General features: G+C 39.0%; 2 protein-coding genes across 2 annotated transcripts; both read left to right on the plus strand.

Moving 5' to 3' along the window:
• Positions 1-1,426: 1,426 nt before the first annotated feature.
• On the plus strand, positions 1,427-4,334 carry LOC120437121 (myelin-oligodendrocyte glycoprotein-like). The gene is made up of 3 exons (XM_039607832.1): positions 1,427-1,555; positions 1,676-2,029; positions 3,396-4,334. Exons 1-3 carry the CDS (start codon positions 1,504-1,506, stop codon positions 3,629-3,631), a joined length of 642 nt encoding a protein of 213 aa, XP_039463766.1. The 5' UTR covers positions 1,427-1,503; the 3' UTR covers positions 3,632-4,334.
• A 5,182-nt stretch (positions 4,335-9,516) lies between these two features.
• LOC120437185 (coxsackievirus and adenovirus receptor homolog) lies at positions 9,517-14,850 on the plus strand. Its single transcript, XM_039607842.1, has 3 exons — positions 9,517-9,749; positions 12,582-12,917; positions 13,156-14,850. The coding sequence occupies exons 1-3, from the start codon at positions 9,680-9,682 to the stop codon at positions 13,380-13,382; spliced, it is 633 nt and encodes a 210-aa protein (XP_039463776.1). The 5' UTR covers positions 9,517-9,679; the 3' UTR covers positions 13,383-14,850.
• The last annotated feature ends 7,436 nt before the right edge of the window (positions 14,851-22,286 follow it).

Raw genomic sequence — 22,286 nt, forward strand, 5'->3', positions numbered from 1 at the left:
AGTGCTGACAAGGAAGGTTTACACCAGAAATAATATGTGATGTCACCTGAAAGGAGATTATAGTTTAGGTTGATATTTTTATTTGAGTTATTACATTCTTATCCAACTGCCCCGTTGCCTTCGTATCAGCTTGAGGCAGTCTGGCTGTTCTCCTCTGACCTCTGACATCAACGGGAGTTTTTCATTCAGAGAACAGCTGCTCTATTTCCTCTTTGTCAGACTCTTCTCTGTAAACCCAGGAGAGAAATCCCAGCAGATCAGCAGCTTCTGAAACACTCAGACAGCTGGTCTGGCACCATCAACCGTTCAAGGTCACTCGTATCACCTTTCTTCACCATTACAATGACAACACAAATCCATGAAGAAAAAAAGATTTATGAAACACATTTCAGTGCAAATAAAACATCTTCATGTTCCCCCGATGGTCTTGGTGTGAGAAATGAAATAAAAACAAACATTTTAAGGATAACAGACAAACAGGAAACAGCTGATTGCAGACACAGCTTTAGTTACTTATTGAAATTCACAAAATCATTTTGTTGTTTTTGAAAGGGTTTAATGTCAATACAAAGTCTCAGCAGATGGAGCCTTTACAAAGACTGAAACACTGACATAACTAAGACTATGTTAGTGTCACTCAGCTCTTTATTTTTTGTCCTTTCAGCAAATTTCTATATACGTGACTTTCAATCTGTTTCTTGTTAAACACAGACCACCAGATTCCAGCAATGTATTGCTGACAGGGCCCTAACCATTAAATCCTTTTTTAAGACTCTTTTTTAAGACAGTGCAACAATAAAGCTGAACTTCCTTTGTTGCTGCCGTGTGCTCTCAGAGACAAACAGCCTACAGATGTAGCTGGTCTGAGCTCCATGAGCTGTAAAAAGTATTGCCAGCAGAATAAAATCAAACAAAAACAGTTTATTTTCTGAATCACAAACTACATGTAATGTGGTTCATCATAAGTTACTAAGCTGATCTCTTCATATCTGTGTGAAATCTGAGATCTCACTCAGCGCCTTCTCTTTCTGTTATTTAACCTGAGGAGGTTTAAAACAGAAGTTTTGTTTTCAGCACATCTAGCAGCTACAGAAGGAGCAGCACCTGACCCACATAACATATAAAGACTTTAAAAAAAATACTGTTTTTTTGCTAATGCTTCGGGGTACTGTTCATATTTTAGATCAGGATCCATTCTCAAAAAACATTTTGTTCCAGTGCTTCTCAAGCTTTATGTTTATTTGAGAAAAAAAAATAAAAGCTTGTTGATCAGTGTAATCAGTCACTCAGGAGGAGGAGAGAAACAACGTGCTGTAGTTTTTTTAGAAACCTCTCTGTGTGATGGTTTTAATTACGGCATGATGACATTGCTATGTCAGCCTTCCCTTACTGGAACTTCTCATTTCAGCCACACTCATTTCTTTAACTCTGTACAGGAAACTTGTTTCATGTCAGTACAATCAGCTCTGCTGCTGCTCGGTGGTCTCCATCCTCCTGTCCCAAATGGCTTCTTTCAAATTCTTCCTCTTTTTGTCTCTAATCTCAGACTTAACAGGTGAGCCACACAGAACATTTTTATTCATGTTTTAATTCCTTGCTTAGTCCCATGTGATCCATTTAACTGGTTAACTCTAAACCCGAACCAGGAAATAATTTATAATTGTGTTGTCTTCAGCTCTTCAGCAGGATGTTCAGGTGAAGCTTGGAGATGACGTCACTCTCCAGTGTCAGATTTCCACAGATGAAATAATCTCAGTGCTGAAGTGGAGCAGAGCTGACCTGAACACAGACGGCTACGTCTACTTCTACAGGAACAAACGCTCCTATGAAAACTACCAACATCCATCTTTTCATGGCCGAGTGAAGCTGAGGGACCCGGAGATGAAGGATGGAGATGTTTCTCTGATCCTGAAGAAAGTCACGTTTAATGACACTGGGATTTATGAGTGTCACATAGCAGTGAGGAAGGCTGTGAGAAGTAAAAGAGTTCACACTGAGATCAGTCACTTCATCCACCTCACAGTCACAGGTGAGTTTGTGGAGCTCACACTCAGGAGTTCAAGGTCTGATATCATCAAATGTAAACTAAAAACTTCCTCCCAGCTTTATGATCCAGTTAGAATTATCTCCTCTTGTCTTGGTGAGTGTGTAACTCCCACAGCTCCCTCTGCACAGCATGCTGCTGACACAGGTGTTAATCATGTTTCTGTGGTTGGGGAGCAGCCGGCTGTTAAATATTTAAATATTTCTTTTTACTGCTCCCACGTTTTTGTTTTTTTCTGATGAGTATCTGAAGCCGTTCTCTCCATAGCGTCATTTGCAGATGTAACATGCAACAAACGCAGACATTAAAGCAGTCGTGCCAGAATGTCGTGCTAAAAAGAAAGATTCTTTAAAATACAAGGGGGAGCAAGCAAGTCAGATACCACGGGCACAGAGATGAAGCAGGTCTGATCAGAAACAGTTTATTAATAGGCCAGGGAGCACAAATAAAAACACCCCTAAAATGTAAGTAATAAAATGTTGTCAGTCTACTAAAACTAAATAACACAATTCTAAAACCAGTAAAACTATCATCTTCTACATTCACTAAAAACCCCCCTGCTATAATCATGCCACATGTTCATTATGGGTCCATCAGCAGGCCAGGAATTCCTTCCTTAGAGCGGAGTCCACACCAGCCCCGTCTCCGGCAGGCAAGGAAGAGCCTCCCATCTTCTTGTCCTTCCACAGGCCCAACACATCCCAGCTCAGCTTGGGTTCTGCACCCGAATCCATCATGCGACCACCGCCACAGCTCCCCTTGCGTCGGTGTCCTGAAAAAAACAAATAGGGGCCAGAACAATGGTCCCAGAAGCGGCCCTGGCTCATGGCCATGGCGACCCTCTCCAACCCAGCTGTACCCAGTAAACAACAGTAGAGACCCTACAAACCTCTGCCCTGCTGCCAATCACACGCGTTGTCTCCTACTGTTGCCGTTCCATGAGGTCAGGACTGGGTCACCGTGTCACGCTGGCCATCTAGCATTCACCTTCCAGTCTGGGGTCTCTCTCCTTCAGTGCTCAGCTAGCCTGCTTTTAAAAGGTCTTTACACAGCTGATAGGCCACCTCTGGACACACCCATGCCTCAGCAGGTGGTCCCTATCAGCTAATTTGTCCCATGTGTAGCCAGTCCACAGTGGATTAAAACCATGTCATGTAAAACACTAAAAACCATGCAATAGAAACAGAATAAAACCATGCAAATAAAACGACACTCATAAATAAACACTAAAAATCTAAATAAAACAATATACAAGATAAACACAAATTTCCACTGTGTGACACAGACACAAACTTCCAGGTGAACTGCTGCTTTGGTGCCTCACAGTTTCTTACTGCCTATTTTTCTGCAGGTGAAACACATGAAAGCGTGTCAGAGAAACGAGTCATAGAAAGAGGAGACGCAGATGAAAACATGGATGGTACTGAAAGGGTCGGAGCTCCATCTGTTCAGGTTGTTGTTCCTGTTGTTGTTGTTGTTGTTGTTGCTCTTTTTGCCGTTGGTTTTGTGACACACCAACACACTTGTCAACATAAGAAGCAACGTCCAGTCAAGCTTCCTACTGAGGACTCAGATGAAGGACTATGAAGCTGCAGAAATGTATAAACTTTCTTGATGAAAACTAAAGCGCTGACATTAACTCACTTTATAAAATGTATGTATATACAGATCTTAATAAATTTGTTAGACCACATCATAAAAACAGAAAACACACACAACATTTTAATACGGACTCAGTGAATTCTCAAAAAAAATACTCTTCAGACTAAATTTACATTTTAAACTCAAACCTAAACCTGCACACTGTAATTATATCATATAAATAATAATAATAATTATGTTCGCATGAAAACAATTTCTCAACAAAGAGGTTTCTGCTGGACAGAAACATACAATAAATGATTTTAGTAATCAAACTGCAGCACTTCACATTAAACTCCATCTTTCACAGCAGTGTCAGTTTTATTAATGTAGCAGATTTTTGGAGTCTGTTTCTGAATGTTTGCACAGATTTGACTGACCTCAGGTCAGCATGCAGCTTGTTCACAAGAATGGGACCACGGTCACTGAATGCACCTTCAGCACATTTACATCTAATACTGGGAACAGTTAAACAATCTGAAGCCCTGACTGTAAATCCATTTATAAACAAACTGCAGGCCATGATTTCCAGTCTACTTCTCCTTTCTGGATTGAGTCAGGAAGAATTAACTTCCTTGTTTTCTTTTATTTACTTTTATTAATGTGAAATCATTTAGGGAAAAAAGTTATGCAGCAATAGTTCAATCAACATCCATAATTAAGCACCAACCTTAGTTTAAAAGGTTGCAGAGATTTGATTCATTGTTTTCACACACAGAGTCCACACCTTTATTCTTAAATCATCTTTGGGATGTTCTGGAGAAGACTGCAGCTGTTTGATTCTCCAGTTATCAATACTTTACCTATAATTACTGAAATTTATGCCTCATCAAATGTTTCCCTTCATCAAAGTTAAAGGCAGTCTATTGAAAGGTTGAAGGAGAGTGTGCATGTCCAGATTATGTTATATTGCACAGCTGTTCCTGATGTGCTGATGGCAGCGTTGCAAAAGTTTAAATCAGGAAGTTCAAAGCATTTCTGCATCAACAGGAACTGTCTGAATGATTAAACATGTAAAAGTTTTGCAAATATTCAGCTCCTCTGTGAACTGTAAACATTAATGCACATCAATGAAAAATACTGTTGAAATTTAAAGTATGTTTTTAATATCTTTGACTTTTAAATGAATCGATTCAGGTTTAGTTATCAGAGAGTTTGTGTTCTTTCTTTTACACTAAAGGAATCCGGGTGATTTTTAATGATAATTTATTTACTTGTATCAAAGGTACCATTGAAACATTGTGTACATGATAGATGTCCAACATGTTGACAATGAAATGAAAACAGCTGCTTTCTTATTATGTCATTATTTTTTTGATCCAGGCCATTTATGCACAGTTAACCAAAATGAGCTCAACACCCCCATCTTCAATCACTTTGTGCTTAAAACCCTCATGTTTAATATTTAAAAGGTTGTTAAACTTCACTGTGAACATGATGTGAAATAAACAAACCCTCTGTGGAGCCTAAACTGAGTAGAAAAAAAGTATGTGTATTTGTACACACTTTACTCTTTACTGGTGGCCGTGCTTATACTTACGCTCACTGTTCTCTGGAATAAACAGATTATTCATCAGCTTATTTTAGAAGTATGAAAGCCTGACCAGGAAGCCAAACACACTTCAACACTCACACTCTGTTTTATCACACACGTTTAACTGAAAGTACTCTTAATCCAAAGATAAATTAAATACATCCATTTTATTAGGAACAGCTGATCCTCAGCCACATATTCATTTTAATAATCTGTAAAAGCATCATTGATGACCTGTTTGTATTCAAATGGTACTTAAAGTAATTTTTCTTCCTCTGGTGGTCATGAATGAAACAATCAGTGTTTTTTTGAACAGCTGTGAATGTAATGTTCCAGTTTGTGGGGAATAGAAATATTTTCCTGCTATTATTTGCTGCTATTTTTATAATCATCATTAACATTTCAGTGTTAATAGTGATGTTGCTTTCCTAGATGCATTCAGATGTTCAAATATATTGGTATCATATTAGCCTTTATTACAGGTCCAAGAAGAACCACTTTAAACGGTTGAGTTGAATCTATAATTTAAATGTTTTTAATGCTTCTATGATCTCAGTGTTTCTGTGTAGAGGGCAGAGACAGGAAAATACACTCTGTGCCGAAAGAAGACAGGAAGTTATATGTCTTTGAAGTTGCAGGCTTTTGCAGAAGTGAAACCGAAAGCAGAGTGAGCGCAAGCCAAAGAGTAGGGTGTTTATTCAGTAGATTACATATATAGTTCCAGTTAGGTTAATATATGTAAGGATGAGCCTCTGTTCTGGTGAAAGGTCAGAAGTGTAACGGGCGAGATGTGAGAGCATTTAAGGGCGAGACATATACATACAGACACAAATAGTGAGAGGTCATGACACGTACGCAGTACACAGCATGCACGCGCCCCCGCACGTGCACACACACACAGATATAAACTCTTACCTAAATGAGTCTAACTGCGGGGTTGTGCCTGTATGAGTGACATTTTGTACAGGAAGTGCACCTGATGTCCAGGAAGATAAGCCTGGGCAGGATGGAGACAGGAAGCATCAGCCGTCGACACGAAGATGATGTTCTATGTTAAAAGTCATTGTGGTTTTGGAGTGACGTATGCTTTGTTTAAATCTGCCTAGTAACAGAAAAGGGGGCTGTACTATCTTAACCCTATAAAACAGTTGTCTGAATATGGTAAAGACAGTTCAACACTGATTGGGTTGTTGAACTCACACATGTGTTCATTAAAATGCCGTCTAAATTGCACACGCCTGGATCTGTGGTTATTTATGGATTCCTCTCTCAACATTGAACCTTAACAACCTCCGGGTGGCAGTGTTGTCTCACGTTGGCTAAGCATACAGAAGAATATACTATAAGAACATGTGTTTAAACATTAAAAAGTGATTTTTTAAAAAACGATTTTTTTCCCTTCTTCACCAGATTCAACAAAAGGCACATCACTCAGAATTCTTCTAAACATTTGGATATTAATATTTGTCCCCCACACCACAAAGAACACATATAATCTTAATTACAGATCAGTGCAGAAGAATTTATCCACTGCAATATTTCAGTTTGACCTCATATGGCAGTGTGTTTTTTACGACCCAGACTATTAATAACATCCAGCCATCCATTCGCTTCCAATTATCCTTTTCAGGGTCGCGGGGGGTGCTGAAGCCTATCCCAGCTGTCAAGCAGTTTGTGGGGATAGCTTAACTGATTGGTCTAAATTGCCCATAGGTATGAATGCGGGAGTGAATGTGAGTGCGAATGGTTGTCTGTCTCTGTTAGCCCTGCGACAGACTGGGCATTAACAGGGAAAGGGGGGCACAAATAAATACTTTTCTTTCTTAATCTCATTTAAAATATCTAGCTTTAATAAATAATTATCTGAATCTTACAACCAAAGTTTTTATCTGACGTAAAATGTATAGAAATCATACATGTCAACAAGATAGTTGTCATCACTGTCACAACAGCGTTTGTTTTCATTCAAAGGCTTTATGGCTTTTCCTGTAATACCTGGTGGGCTGGTCTGTAGTCAAAATGCCTGGGCCGATTTTTTGTCCCAGTCCAGCCCTGGTTACAGTTCTAATTCAGCCATCCCACACCACACAGCACTGAGACACTTCTCTTTGACAAAAAACAAACAAAATAAAACTATCCTGTTGGCTCTCTTTCATTTTGAAACCTCATATATGGCAGGTCCAAAGGTTTAATGTGAAAGGTTTCAGGCATGGTACTTTGACACAGTACATTTATGTGTTTAGAAATAAAAGCTGCACCTAAATAACAAAGAGCTGCTTCTTTTTCTCCAGTTGTTTAAACTATTTGTAGAGACAGAGAGAATCAGTCTGATCACTGGAACCAGTAACAAATGTACTGAGCAACATGCAGTACTGACATCACTGCTGAGCCAAGTTGACCAGGATACAAACACGATTAACACTATAATGAATAGTTTAACACCGGTTTAACATTTGCCTTGTAAATCAGGTTAACAATGAAATACATGTTGGTGGCTGTTTGATTCAGAGGTCTCTTTTATCTTTAGTTTTTTAACCATTTACTTTTTGTTTAACTTTTTAGTTTTCTGTGACCAATTTTGAGGAACTTCCTTCTGACCTATTGAAAAAACAACAGGGTGTATGGACTTTGTCAGTGGATAATTTTTCCATCCTGATGATCAGAAGAGTGTTTGAGGGTTTCAGAGATCCTTCAGATCAACAGTAAGTGTTCATGAGCTTGTAATAATTTTACCAAGTTTCTGTAATTTCACAGACAGTGTGGAGTGGGAATTTCTCTTTATATCTACCTGTGTTAGTGGAAAAAGGTTCTCATTCTTATACTTCTTTCTTTTCCTTTGAATTTGAGGTATTTGTTTGTCACTTGTCTGGACTTGCAGCTGCTCAAACAGGACAAACAAAGGTGGGCGTGAAAGTGTTGACTCAGATGTCTGATATAAAACAGCTGACAGAAAATACAGGTTAGTTTAGTCTGCAGCTGTTTGATACAGACATACCTTTACTTTGGGATTTTAAACTTTTACATTTTTTATGATTTGATTTTTTTTATTTCTCAAATATTTACATCTGAGTAACTTTTCACTTGTTTGTAACAAAACTTCAGTAGCTTCCTTTTCACCTACTGAAAAACCGATGGGACATACTGACCTCACAGGTTTTTATCTGTCAGTAGATCATTTTATTTTTTCCACTCTGATGATCAGAAGAGTGTTTGAGTGTTTCAGAGATCCTTCAGAACAACAGTAAGTGTTTAAATGATGTCTTTAAGTCTTCTAAGTAATCTGACAGGTTGACTGATTTCACAGGCAGTGTTGAGTGGGAGTTTCTCTTTATATGTTTGTGTTAGTGGAAAATGTGATGGAATTTTCTCTGCAGTGCGATCAGCTGTGGCCAATCTTTTTAATTATTGCACACAGGACAGCTAAACAGACAGCGAACATCACTGTCCCACAGTCGGGAGAGCTCTGCCCTTGAGACGCCTCAGGTCTCTTTTAAACCCTCTCTCACACACACACACACACACACACACACACACACACACACACACAACAAAGTGTTGACACAGGCCACAGATGTCTCTCATTTAAAACAGCTGACAGGGAAATACAGGTTAGTTTAGTCTGCAGCTGTTTGATACAGACAGACCTTTACCTTCAGATTTTAACTTGTTATAACAGTTTTTATTTTATATTTATATCTGTGTAACATGTTTTCTTTTTCTAAAAACACTTCTGTAGGTTCCTGCTCACCCAATGAAAATGCTGATGGGGAATACCAGCCTCACACTTTTCTGTCACTGGATAATTTTTCCATCCTGATGATCAGAAGAACAGTAAGTGGGTTTTTTTAATGATGTCTTTCATCACTGATGTTTCATAGGAAAGTCCAAACAGCCTCACTGGTTCTTCATAAAGAACAAAGATTTGCTCTCTGTGGCTCCAACACAACTTAAAGACAATCAAAGGTGGACAAAGTTCTCTGTGGTTTGATGGAGGCTACAGCTAAATGCTGCCTCCTCCATAGTACAATATACATTTTATACAGTGACGTCATGTTGAAGTCCTTTGGCTGATGATGGTCTTTAGTATGTAGCTGATGGTTGATGATGAGATGTTTGTGTTGTTCTGTGGAGATCGTTCAAGAACTGAACCTGTTAAACACTCAGACCTGCTTTAGATTTCACCGCTTTAGTTATGATGCACTTATTTATGGTCACCCTACAGCAGCGTAAACACACGTGACTCTAACGTGACTTCCTGCAGAGACGATGACTTGGGCGTATTCAGTTTGAGCGAGTGTCTAAAAAGTCAGATCTGTTCTCACAGTCAGAGACTTTCAGGATCATTTAAACCTTAAATTTAATCTCATGTAGTCAGGATTTAAACTCAGGTTCAGTTATTTCAATAAAACCATCCTGAGACATTTAGAACAATCGAAGCGTCGGAGTTGAAGAACACGGAAATGTCTGCTGTGACTGCGTCGCTCTGCTCGACTTTGCTGTTTGTCGGCCTCTTCGTGTTTGTCTCTGCAGGTGAGATTCACTCTGTGGGACAGAGAGGAAAAGCATCAGTCTGCTTTACATGTTAACAACATTTCCTGAAGAGTTATTTTCATATTGATTCAGTTTTTCCGTATTTGTGACGGAGACACGAGGCTGGGTGGAGCCTGTGTGGACCTAACATGGCAGCGTGATCAGATCTCACAGAGACAGAAGTGTAATGTGTGTGTCAGTGTGATGTGTTGTAGTGTCAGGAGTCAGTATACAGCCATGAGCAGATCTACAGAGGTGGCATGGAGTGGCATGTGCCACCCTGATATAATGTCTTGCCACACCGAGTGCCACCATAGTTTTGTATATGACAATGTTCTTTATTAAGGGATGGCACATGCCACTCCATGCCACCTCTGTAGATCAGTCCCTGAGTTTTAAATGGTTGTACAAAAAAGTCAGAATCATTGGCTACATTTTAAAGCACATTACACAATGTAAAAATGTGTAAAGAAATGACTGTGACTTAGCTGTAGCTACATAAAGGCAGCATACAGAGACTCACAGTGTCTTGTAATGAGAGGCTGCTTTCTCTCACACATTATGTTCACTTATTATCAAGACGTGTTTGTGGAACCTGCAGGAGCTCAATTCAGTAAGTAAACTGTGAAAAACACAAGAAACCAAATGTTTAGGAGTTCATAACCAGTGTTGGTCAAGTTACTTGAAAAAAGTAATCAGTTACTAATTACTGATTACTTCCCCCAAAAAGTAATTCCGTTACTTTACTGATTACTTATTTTCAAAAGTAATTAATTACTTAGTTACTTAGTTACTTAGTTACTTTTTAAAAACACAATTTACAACCTGAATAGGTGATAAAGCGATAGATCTTTCAGCCCAATTCTACTTTTTCTGCATAATCCATCATACAAAATGTAATCAAATGGAAATGTCTCTTTTTAAAACTTGTTTTATTAGTTTTAATCTTTTAACTTTATGCATCAAGCAAAAACTTAATTATATGCAACATTCTCTGACTGGAAGAAATTTGTTTAACATTTAAACCTATTTTCTGCACATTCCAGCACATAAAATAAAATATTTTTTTGTGTTTACACTCACTCTTTCAAATAGATGCAAGTAAAACACAGCAGAAAATAAATAAAATCAAAGACTAGCGGTCCTGTTGCTCTATTTTCACCTGTAAAGCAGGACTGGGGTAGGCGGAGGTTTACCCTGGTGCAGGTGTGCTGCAGCGGTCAGTGGAAGAATCCGCGAGTTTCTCTGTGAATTTCACATTACGTCGTAGCACACTCGGTGCTTGCTTGGAAGTTTAGGGGTTTTTTCGCTGTAAAAAGAAGTTTTCTTCCCACGCACAACGGACACTAATGTTTTGTCACTTTTTATGGAATCAAACTCAAAATAAGGTCAGTACTTCCACGCTTTAAACGCTGCATGCTACACTCTGTCCCTTTTCGATATATTATGATCTGCAGACAGCTGTTGTCACGAACGCACTCGCTTACGTCACTGTCATGAGACGTTCTCGCAAAAAATCACGGTTTTAGTAACGCAGTAACGCAGCGTTCCTACGTGAAAGTAACGGTAATCTAATTACCGTTTTTGCAATAGTAATCCCTTACATTACTCGTTACTTGAAAAAAATAATCAGATTACAGTAACGCGTTACAAGTAATGCGTTACTGCCCATCTCTGTTCATAACAAACAATAACATATCCTCACATTAATAATGATGATTATTAAAAATGCTCTATGAAAAAAAAAAAAAAACCACTCTGATGCAGTTAACATTATTAAATACAAAGTTACAGTAAAAAAAAAAAACATTTCTTAAACGTGGATGAAAATAAACTACCCTACAATCTTCCCACGTTTGGTATCGTCCACTGAGCACTTCCTGTATATAGTTTGCTGGTTTATGAGTATGGCGTTATTTTTGTATTTGCGCTTGAGCGAGCGCAAATACAAAAACTGAGCGAGAGGGGCTGCTGTTGTGTGTGTGTGTGTGTGTGTGTGTATGGATGGATAATAGCAAACACTGAAACACATTTTTTGCATGCAGCAATGAATTTTGTTCACTCAAATTCAGCTTTTCTTCGCTCAAACTAAATTTCTCCTCAAAATGCAACACTTGCACCTGCAATTCTTTTTTACGTGCGCTCAAATTTTTTTTACATGCGCTCAGAATAGTGGCACAAGAATAACGCCATATATGAGGCCCCTGCTTTGCTCAACAGACCCTCAGCACCACTGAAAGATTTAACTTTATGTATTGATTTTATATTATGCAGTAATTATTATGTATGTAATAAGTTGTGTTGGACTAACTGTTTCTGGTAAATCTCATCTGTAACGCTACGGTTTTAATTCATTTGAAGGCCGGACTCAGAAACCAGTCTGATTTGTTATCATCTATCGTCCGCCGAGTTTATATCTGATTTAGTGCTCAGCTCAGATCCATGTAGATGCTAAAAATTGAGTCTAATAACACATTTCATCTGTTATTAGACTCAATTCTCTCAAAATGTAAAAGAACCCACCACTTTAATCACACTCTAGATCTTGTTTTAACATGTGGAAAAAAACTGAATATTTACCAGTGTTTTCTTATAAACCCTCTCCTGTCTGATCATTTACTGATCACATTATAATTCTTAATGTTTCACATTAGATCTTTAGCTTATACAATATGAAACACATATATGGTAAATGAATCAAACAGAACTGAATTGATGTGTGAGCTCTTTGATATCATTTCCTGTAGCTTCTCACTCTGTTTTGCTGCTATAGAAGTGAACATTTCTGCTTTGACCTTTAACCTCTTTGCTCTGTGTTGTTTTCTGTTTCAGACCAGAAAAACATCACAGCAAAGTCTGGACAGAACGTCACTCTGACATGTCGAGCTCCAAACAACAACATTGGAGTTATAGAGTGGAAGAAAGCTGACCTGAAGGAAGAATATGTCCTTTTGTACCGAGATGGACACTTTGATCCAGATCACCAGCATCCATCTTTTAAGAACCGGGTGGATCTGCAGGACAGACAGATGAAGGATGGAGACATGTCTCTGATTCTGAAATATGTGACGATTAATGACACTGGAACATACGAGTGTCGTGTCCAGAAAGACGGAGACAGTTTGAAGTCCATCAGCAACATCACCCTGAGTGTTGTTGTTCCTCCAGGTGAGTGAGTAGAGTTGAGTGTGTGTGTGATCAGAGGTGAAGCTGCTTCCTGGTTGTTGATGTTTGTTTCTAAAGATGTTGTTGATGAGACTTTGTAGAAAGCAGCTGGTCTGAGTGATGTGATCAGAGTGCAGTAGATAATGTCTGACAGCAGTTTGAAGAGGAAATGGATTCTGTTCTGTTCTTCACTCATCACCTACCTGACAGCTGACACCTCACACCTGTTTCTCACCTGCAGGTCAGCCAGGAGGACACACAGAGGATGGAGGGAAGGAGGATGGATTTGTTGGACTGATAGTCGGTCTGTCAGTTGGGGTTATTGTTGTTGTTGGTGGTGGTCTTGTGATCTACAGACGATATAAACAACAGAGTCAGTCACATCGTCCTAATGCAGAACCAAAGACTGAAATGTCTGAGAGCTTTCTGAACTCTGAATCTTCTGCTGCTGAACACAAAGACAAATGATCTGAAAACAGACACCATCACTTCAGAAGGATCCACGATTTCACTCTAATATTTGACAATGAACCGTTTCATCGTCATCCTCTGCAGAAAACAGCATAACTGCTTGATAATGTCTGACAGCAGTTTGAAGAGGAAATGGATTCTGTTCTGTTCTTCACTCATCACCTACCTGACAGCTGACACCTCACACCTGTTTCTCACCTGCAGGTCAAGGAGGAGACACAGAGGACGGGTCTGTTGGACTAATAGTTGGTCTCTTAGTTTCTGCTATGGTTTCTGTTGTTGTTGTTGTTGGTTTTCTGATCTATAGAAAACATCAGAAAGGTGTTTTATAACTGAGCTGTTAAATCTCACTGTCACATGACATGATCCTATGACCCCCTCCGCAAATTGCTACCTTTTCGGAGTGGAGGGTTTGTGTGTCCCAGGGATGGAATCGGGGACTGTGATTATTTAAGTTGCTCACTGTGAGAGTTTAAATTCTTAAATTTGAAAAGCAGAAATTATCTGCCTGATTTGTGCCAGAAATCACTTTTTATATAATTTATTAAGTTATTCTTGAGTTCAGTGTCTCGTATTTTACAGTGTCATTGATTGTGTTTTATCTTCAGGTTCAGCTGTTTGTAGATCAAACTTGTTCTGAGAGGTTTGAACAGTATAAATTAATCCTCATCTACAGATCAGCTGTTACAGTATAATTACTGACACTGACTGAACCAAGTGACAACACAAACACTGTATGTGATAAAGAAAAGACAAATTACTGTAGATTATAGACGATCAATAATCTGCCCGATAGTGTTCAGGACTTGTTGATCAGTAACAGCTGAATGAATGTTATAATGAACAGTGTTATGAAACCAAGGAGAGAAATTATTTCCATGGAGCTGCAGAGTCAGATGTTTCCTCTCCGATCTGTGAAACTTTGAACTTTTCCTACAGTGAAGGAAAATCTTCAGTCTGTTGTTGCAGTTTAAACCAAATCACGCATTAGTTTAACATTTAACAATGTTTTTTGTGACTTTTCTTGTTCATTTCTTATAAATTTTGAAAGATCAGTCCTGAATTTTTTCTATTAATTTTCTTTAATTCTTAAATTTTTTTGTTTTCTGTGGCCGTAAAAGATGAAAGAAGTTTTCTGACCTTTTCCTGCAGATTTTATCTGACCTGAATGAGTCCAAACAGACCACTGAACATGTGTGAAGGAAAAAAACGCACAATAAAAATGCTCTTTGAAACCGTTTCCCTGCCTGAGAGATGAAGCTGAGATTTAAGTTTCTTCCTGTAACAAGAAACAAAAAGATGGAGGATCGCTCTCAGAGTGGAAACATGATTTGAAGCTGCTGGGAACAGATTTAAATGATGCTCATTTTTAGACAATGTTTTGATAACTGTGCAGGGTTATCAAAGTTTTTCATTCTTCAACCTGAAAATATTTTCACTGAATAAAAATTCAAGAAAGTCAGCATATCATATTTCACAGAGAATAAATCTTCCTGGTTCTCGTCTCTCACCAACATGAATCCATCGTGTTGATCACCTCTCAGGCTGTTTGAAGCTAACTGGTGTTTGTGTGTCTCACGTACAGATTCAGTCTATTATTTGCTCCAGTTGACAAAAACATTTTCACTTTCAAACATCTTGTTCTGAGAAACCTTTGAAACTTTTCTTCAAAACAAGAAAAACAAAATCACTATTAAACTAAATGTGCAGCACTCTGTGTTCCCATTTAGACAGAACTGATTACACTTCATGAACAGATCATAAAATCATCTCTGTCAGCTTCACCTTCATCTTTCCTGTCTGATATTTTCCTTTTCAATGATTCACATATACAAGTGATCTTTGTGTGATCCCTTTCATCTTTATTCAAAGTGGAATCAAACAGACATTTCTTGAAGAACAGGAGGATTTTTAAAGTCAAACATCTCCCTCTAGTGGCCATATGTAAACCATGTGGGATGATAAATATTACATCATAGATGTGAGATAAATTCAGATTATGTTAGAACATCTCCTATGTGCAGCTTCGAGCCACAGTGTTTTCATTTCAATTGATTTAAGAAAAAAATCAAATGGAAGGTTTGTTTTTTTAAACTGATATACAACAAATAATTAAAAATTACAAATCTAATTCACACCATGAAAACAGAGCGTTGCATGCTATATATGCTGTATTTGAACCAATAGAAAAGCTGGTGCTCAGAGGAAGAGGGCGGGCTTTACTTGGTGTCAGTGACAGAAATGAAAAGAAGCTGAAATGAGTGAGAAGGACGATGAAGGAAACATCTGTGCTGTGTCTGCTCTGTAAGTAGAATCTCTGTGTTTGTTTGAATTCTTGTACTTTGACTGTCTGCTCTCCTGATAACTGATGATGGAGGAGAAGACATGAAAAACAAATCAGGCTGAATTCAAGTTCAAAACACCACGAGGACCAACTGCAGGTCTGAACTGACTCTTTATCTTTGCTCAGGAGTCGAGGAAACACAGCAGGCAGTGAAAAGATCAAATCATTCACTCATTATATCAACACAGCTGGACAGTGAACACATGAATTTACTGGGTTATTTAAGGGCTATTTCAAGACTTCCATTCCTTTCAAAGTCATTGGAAAGAATAGTTTTTACCCAACTGAATAAGTTTTTAAATGCTAATGGCATCATGGAACTTTTTCAGCGGTGTAGCAAAAAAGCTTTTTCCAGCTGAGGCAAATAGCAAAGCCAGTTTTGTCAAGACGTGACATGGAGAAGGTAATACATGCCTTCATTTCAACACAGCACGACTACTGTAATGCACTTTATGTTGGAGTCAGCCAAGGGTCTCTTGCTCGTCTTCAGCTCATTCAAAATGCTGCTGCCCACATCTTAACTGGTACCCACAGGCACGAACATGTAACACCTATCCTGTCTTCTCTTCATTGGCTTCCTGTTCATGACAGAATTAATAAAAGTCCTAACACTGGTTTATAAATGCCTTAATGGTCTTGCTCCCCCATACCTTTCTGACTAACTTCAGCCTCATATTCCTTCATGGACCATCAGATCAGCTGCTGTTGGTTGTCCCAAACTCAAGGCTCAAATGTAGAGGAGAACGAGCCTTTTCAATTATGGCCCCAAAACTTTGGAGTGTGCTGCCTTTAAATATTAGACGGGCATTTGTGTTTCCTGTTTTTAAAATGCTTTTTAAAACACAACTTTTTTTCTATAGCATTCAGACTGGCGTGAGTTGATATGTTTTTTTATTTGTTTTATTATGTTTTATGTGTCATTGGTTTTATCTTGTGTTTTACCCTTTGTTTCTGTGCAGCACTTTGGGCAAACCTTTTGTTTTTAAATATGCTATATAAATAAATTGGATTTGGATTTTGTTCTTTATGTTCATCTCAAATCAACCTGAGTGTCTTTTCACTTTAGTTCTGATCTCACTGCTGAGCCGCACAACAAATCAAGGTCAGTAACCTTCTTCTTCTTTTTTTCTGTCACACGTTTTGACAATTAAAAGATTTTTTCATTTTAACCCTCACAGCTCATCTGACTGTGAGTCCCAGCAGCTCTCAGTTCTTTAAAGGAGACTTTGTGTCTCTGAGCTGTGAGGAGGACGACAGCTCTGCTGGATGGACTCTGAGGAGAAACACAAGCAAACAACAGAGGACTCAGTGTGGAGATGGGTGGGGAAGATGGTCTGGTTCTTCCTGTAACATCACTGTTTATCCATTGGACAGTGGAGTTTACTGGTGTGAGTCCAGAGAGGGTCCCATCAGTAACATGGTTAACCTGACAGTCACTGGTAAGCTGAGTGTGTGGAGTTAGTGTTGATGAAGCTGTGTGTAAATGGATGAAATGCTGTAGTTTGTCTCTGTGTTGAGGTGGATCAGTGATCCTGCAGAGTCCTGTCCTCCCTGTGATGGAGGGAGATGACGTCACTCTGCTCTGTAAAACAAAGACCACTCCCTCCAACCTCACAGCTGCTTTCTATAAAGATGGCTCCCTCATCAGGAAGCAGCCTACAGGTCACATGACCATCCAGCATGTTTCCAGGTCTGATGAAGGCCTCTACAAGTGTGACATCAGCGGTCATGGAGAGTCTCCATCCAGCTGGATCACTGTCACAGGTGACACACTCACCTGTCTGTGTTTCTGCGGGTTTCAACATTCACAATGTGACGACAACTTAATGACTGTGTTTGCTTTATTTTAGACAAACACACCACCACACCTCCACCTACATCCACACCTCCTCTTGTTCTCTCTGTCTTGTCATGTGTTGGATCAGTCTGTGTTGTGGTTCTGCTGGTGAGACGATGTGTTCACAGGAAACCTGAAGGTGAGACTCAGACTTCCTGATCTTTTCATGTCTGAGTTTGTTTATTAGAATAAAGTTCACATTCACTATGATCACAGTAAAAATGTTCCTAGAATTAATCTTTGTTTTAGATATTTAATTCACATTATTGTTTAATTTGGTTCATTTTAATCAGATCAAGATGTTGGAGAAGATGACATCATCACTGACATCATGTGCAGTGTCATCAACATATCAACCTTTCAGCAACAGCCAATCAGACAAAGTGAAGGTAGTTCAGTGTTTTCATAATATTTTTCATTATGTGAGGATATTTGTAAATATATCCTCACATAATATATCTTTGAAAAGATTTAAAATATCATAATATTAGTTTCTCCCTCTCTTCTCCTGCTTGAGGAGGGTGGGAATAATGAGGAAAATAGTAATGAACCAATGATTTTAAATTCAAACACTAAAATGGCACCATGGAAACAGGGAGCTCAAAAAGTTTTAAAATTAAATGGAAAACCCAACAACGCCACCCTGGGAATTTCATCAAGAGAATATCTAGTTTGAAACTTAAGACAGAGTCGTGGTTCAGTGTAAAAATAAACAATTTATTGACAGCTTTTCAATTTATTTTATTATTTTATTTGGGTTTATTTATCAGATCAAGATGCTGGAGAAGTTCAGATTATCACTGTCATCAACATATCAATATAGCAGACTTTCAGCAAAGGTGTGAGTCACTGAAAACGAGGGAAACAGGTGTTAGCTGGAAGTTACAGATGCCAATCCAAGGTGTACAGGGAGGGCAGGGAGGCAGGCAGGTGAGCGTGAGTGGGAAACTGAGCTGACCAGCGATTGAACCCAGGCAGGTTATTGCAGTGACTCAGCAACAACCAGAGGTCTCCAGCGAGCAGAAGCACAAAGGTCAAATACACGAAAAACTATAACAAGAAGCAATAACTGTGGCAGCCTAGACTGACGAAGGTTTGCAGACGATCTGACGAAGTTTGATTGTGAGCGCTGGTTCACAACTGCAGAGTTGCAGTCTTACACGCCTCTCTGCAGCTTCTCTCCTCCTGCTACCCCCCCAAAAACCCATCTCCATTGAGACTGTGTCAGCTCCCAAAATGACAAAAAACAAACCAAAAACCAGCAACAAACAACTTAAACATAGAAAATCACAAAGAAAGAACAATACAGAATCCACATCTGAACCAAAGAGTAAAACAATGAAATGTGGATTATTAAATATTAGGTCTCTCTCCTCCAAGTCTCTGTTAGTACATGACTTAATAATTGATCAACAAATCGATTTACTCTGCCTTACAGAAACCTGGTTGCAGCAGGATGATTATGTTAGTTTAAATGAATCAACACCCCTGAGTCATTCTAACTACCAGAAACCTCGAAGCACAGGCCGAGGGGGCGGTGTGGCAGCAATTTTTCACACCAGCCTATTAATTAACGAAAGACCAAGACAGACTTTTAATTCATTTGAAAGCCTGATGCTTAGCCTTGTCCACCCCAGCTGTAAAACTCAGAAACCAGTCTTACTTGTTATCATCTATCGTCCACCTGGGCCTTACACAGAGTTTCTCTCTGATTTCTCAGACTTTTATCTGATTTAGTGCTCAGCTCAGATAAAATAATTATTGTGGGTGATTTTAACATCCATGTAGATGCTAAAAATGACAGCCTCAACATCGCATTTAATCTGTTATTAGACTCAATTGGCTTCTCTCAAAATGTAAAAGAACCCACCCACCACTTTAATCACACTCTAGATCTTGTTTTAACATATGGCATAGAAACTGAACATTTAACAGTGTTTCCTGAAAACCCTCTGCTGTCTGATCATTTCCTGATAACATTTACATTTACAATAATTGATTACACAGCAATGGAGAGTAGACTTTATCAAAGTAGATGTCTTTCTGAAAGTGCTGTAACTAAGTTTAAGAATATAATCCACCCACTGTTATCATCTTCAATGCCCTGTACCAACATAGAGCAGAGCAGCTATCTGAACGCTACTCCAACAGAGGTTGATTATCTTGTTAATAATTTTACCTTCTCACTACGCATGCGACTCTGGATACTGTAGCTCCTGTGAAAACTAAGGCCTCAAATCCAAAGTCCCTGACTCCGTGGTATAATTCTCAAACACGTAGCCTAAAGCAGATAACCCGTAAGCTGGAGAGGAAATGGCGTGTCACAAATTTAGAGGATCATCATTTAGCCTGGAGAAATAGTTTGCTGCTTTATAAGAAAGCCCTCCATAAAGCCAGAACATCTTACTATTCGTCACTGATTGAAGAAAATAAGAACAACCCCAGGTTTCTCTTCAGCACTGTAGCCAGGCTGACAAAAGTCAGAGCTCTACTGAGCCAACAATCCCTTTAACGTTAACTAGTAATGACTTCATGAACTTCTTCAGAAATAAAATTTTTATCATTAGAGAAAAATTACCAATAATCATCCCACAGATGTAATATCGTCTACAGCTACTTTTAGTACCATCAATGTCAAGTTAGACTCTTTTTCTCCAATTGATCTTTCTGAGTTAACTTCAATAATTAATTCCTCCAAACCATCAACGTGTCTTTTAGACCCCATTCCTACAAAACTGCTCAAAGAAGTCCTGCCATTAATTAATTCTTCGATCTTAAGTATGATCAACCTATCTCTAATAATCGGCTATGTACCACAGGCCTTCAAGCTGGCTGTAGTTAAACCTTTACTCAAAAAGCCATCTCTAGACCCAGCTGTCTTAGCTAATTACAGGCCAATCTCCAACCTTCCTTTTATATCAAAAATCCTTGAAAGAGTAGTTGTCAAACAGCTAACAGATCATCTGCAGAGGAATGGCTTATTTGAAGAGTTTCAGTCAGGTTTCAGAGCTCATCACAGCACAGAAACAGCTTTAGTGAAGGTTACAAATGATCTTCTTATGGCCTCTGACAGTGGACTCATCTCTGTGCTTGTCCTGCTAGACCTTAGTGCTGCGTTTGATACTGTTGATCATAATATCCTATTAGAGCGATTAGAACATGCTGTAGGTATTACAGGTACTGCGCTGCAGTGGTTTGTATCATATCTATCTAATAGACTCCAATTTGTTCAAGTAAATGGAGAGTCCTCTTCACACACTAAGGTCAATTATGGTGTTCCACAGGGTTCAGTGCTAGGACCAATTCTATTTACATTATACATGCTTCCCTAGGCAGCATCATTAGAAGACATAGCATAAATTTTCACTGCTATGCAGATGACACGCAGCTCTATCTGTCCATGAAGCCAGATAACACACACCGATTAGTTAAACTGCAGGAATGTCTTAAAGACATAAAGACCTGGATGGCCGCTAACTTTCTGCTTCTTAATTCAGATAAAACTGAGGTTATTGTACTCGGCCCTGAAAATCTTAGAAATATGGTATCTAACCAGATTCTTACTCTGGATGGCATTACCTTGGCCTCCAGTAACACTGTGAGGAACCTTGGAGTCATTTTTGACCAGGACATGTCCTTTAACGCACATATTAAACAAATATGTAAGACTGCTTTCTTCCATTTGCGCAACATCTCTAAAATTAGAAATATCCTGTCTCAGAGTGATGCTGAAAAACTAGTTCATGCATTTATTACTTCCAGGCTGGACTACTGTAATTCTTTATTATCAGGATGTCCTAAAACTCCCTGAAAAGTCTTCAGCTAATCCAAAATGCTGCAGCAAGAGTACTGACAGGGACTAGGAAGAGAGAACATATTTCTCCTGTTTTGGCTTCCCTTCATTGGCTTCCTGTTAAATCCAGAATTGAATTCAAAATCCTGCTCCTCACATACAAGGTCTTAAATAATCAGGCCCCATCTTATCTTAATGACCTTGTGGTACCATATCACCCTATTAGAGCACTTCGCTCTCGCTCTGCAGGCCTACTTGTTGTTCCTAGAGTATTTAAAAGTAGAATGGGAGGAGAGCCTTCAGTTTTCAGGCCCCTCTTCTGTGGAACCAGCTTCCAGTTTGGATTCGGGAGACAGACACTATCTCTACTTTCAAGATTAGGCTTAAAACTTTCCTTTTGCTAAAGCATATAGTTAGGGCTGGACCAGGTGACCCTGAATCCTCCCTTAGTTATGCTGCAAGAGACGTGAGGCTGCCGGGATTCCCATGATGCATTGAGTTTTTCCTTTCCAGCCACTCACTATGTGTTAATAGACCTCTCTGCATCGAATCATATCTGTTATTAATTTCTGTCTCTCTTCCACAGCATGTCTTTCATCCTGTTTTCCTTCTTCACCCCAACCGTCGCAGCAGATGGCCGCCTCCCTGAGCCTGGTTCTGCCGGAGGTTTCTTCCTGTTAAAGGGAGTTTTTCCTTCCCACTGTCGCCAAAGTGCTTGCTCATAGGGGGTCATATGATATGATTGTTGGGGTTTTCTCTGTATTTATTATTGTGCGATCTATTGTACAATATAAAGCGCCTTGAGGCGACTTTTGTTGTGATTTGGCGCTATATAAATAAAATTGAATTGAATTGAATTGAATTGGTCTTAAGAAGCCGGCAGTTCAGATTATACTCAGGTGCAGCCTGTCAGTGTGATGGTGGCTC

This window comes from Oreochromis aureus, linkage group 3, assembly GCF_013358895.1.
Source record: "Oreochromis aureus strain Israel breed Guangdong linkage group 3, ZZ_aureus, whole genome shotgun sequence".
Taxonomy (NCBI): Eukaryota; Metazoa; Chordata; class Actinopteri; order Cichliformes; family Cichlidae; genus Oreochromis; species Oreochromis aureus.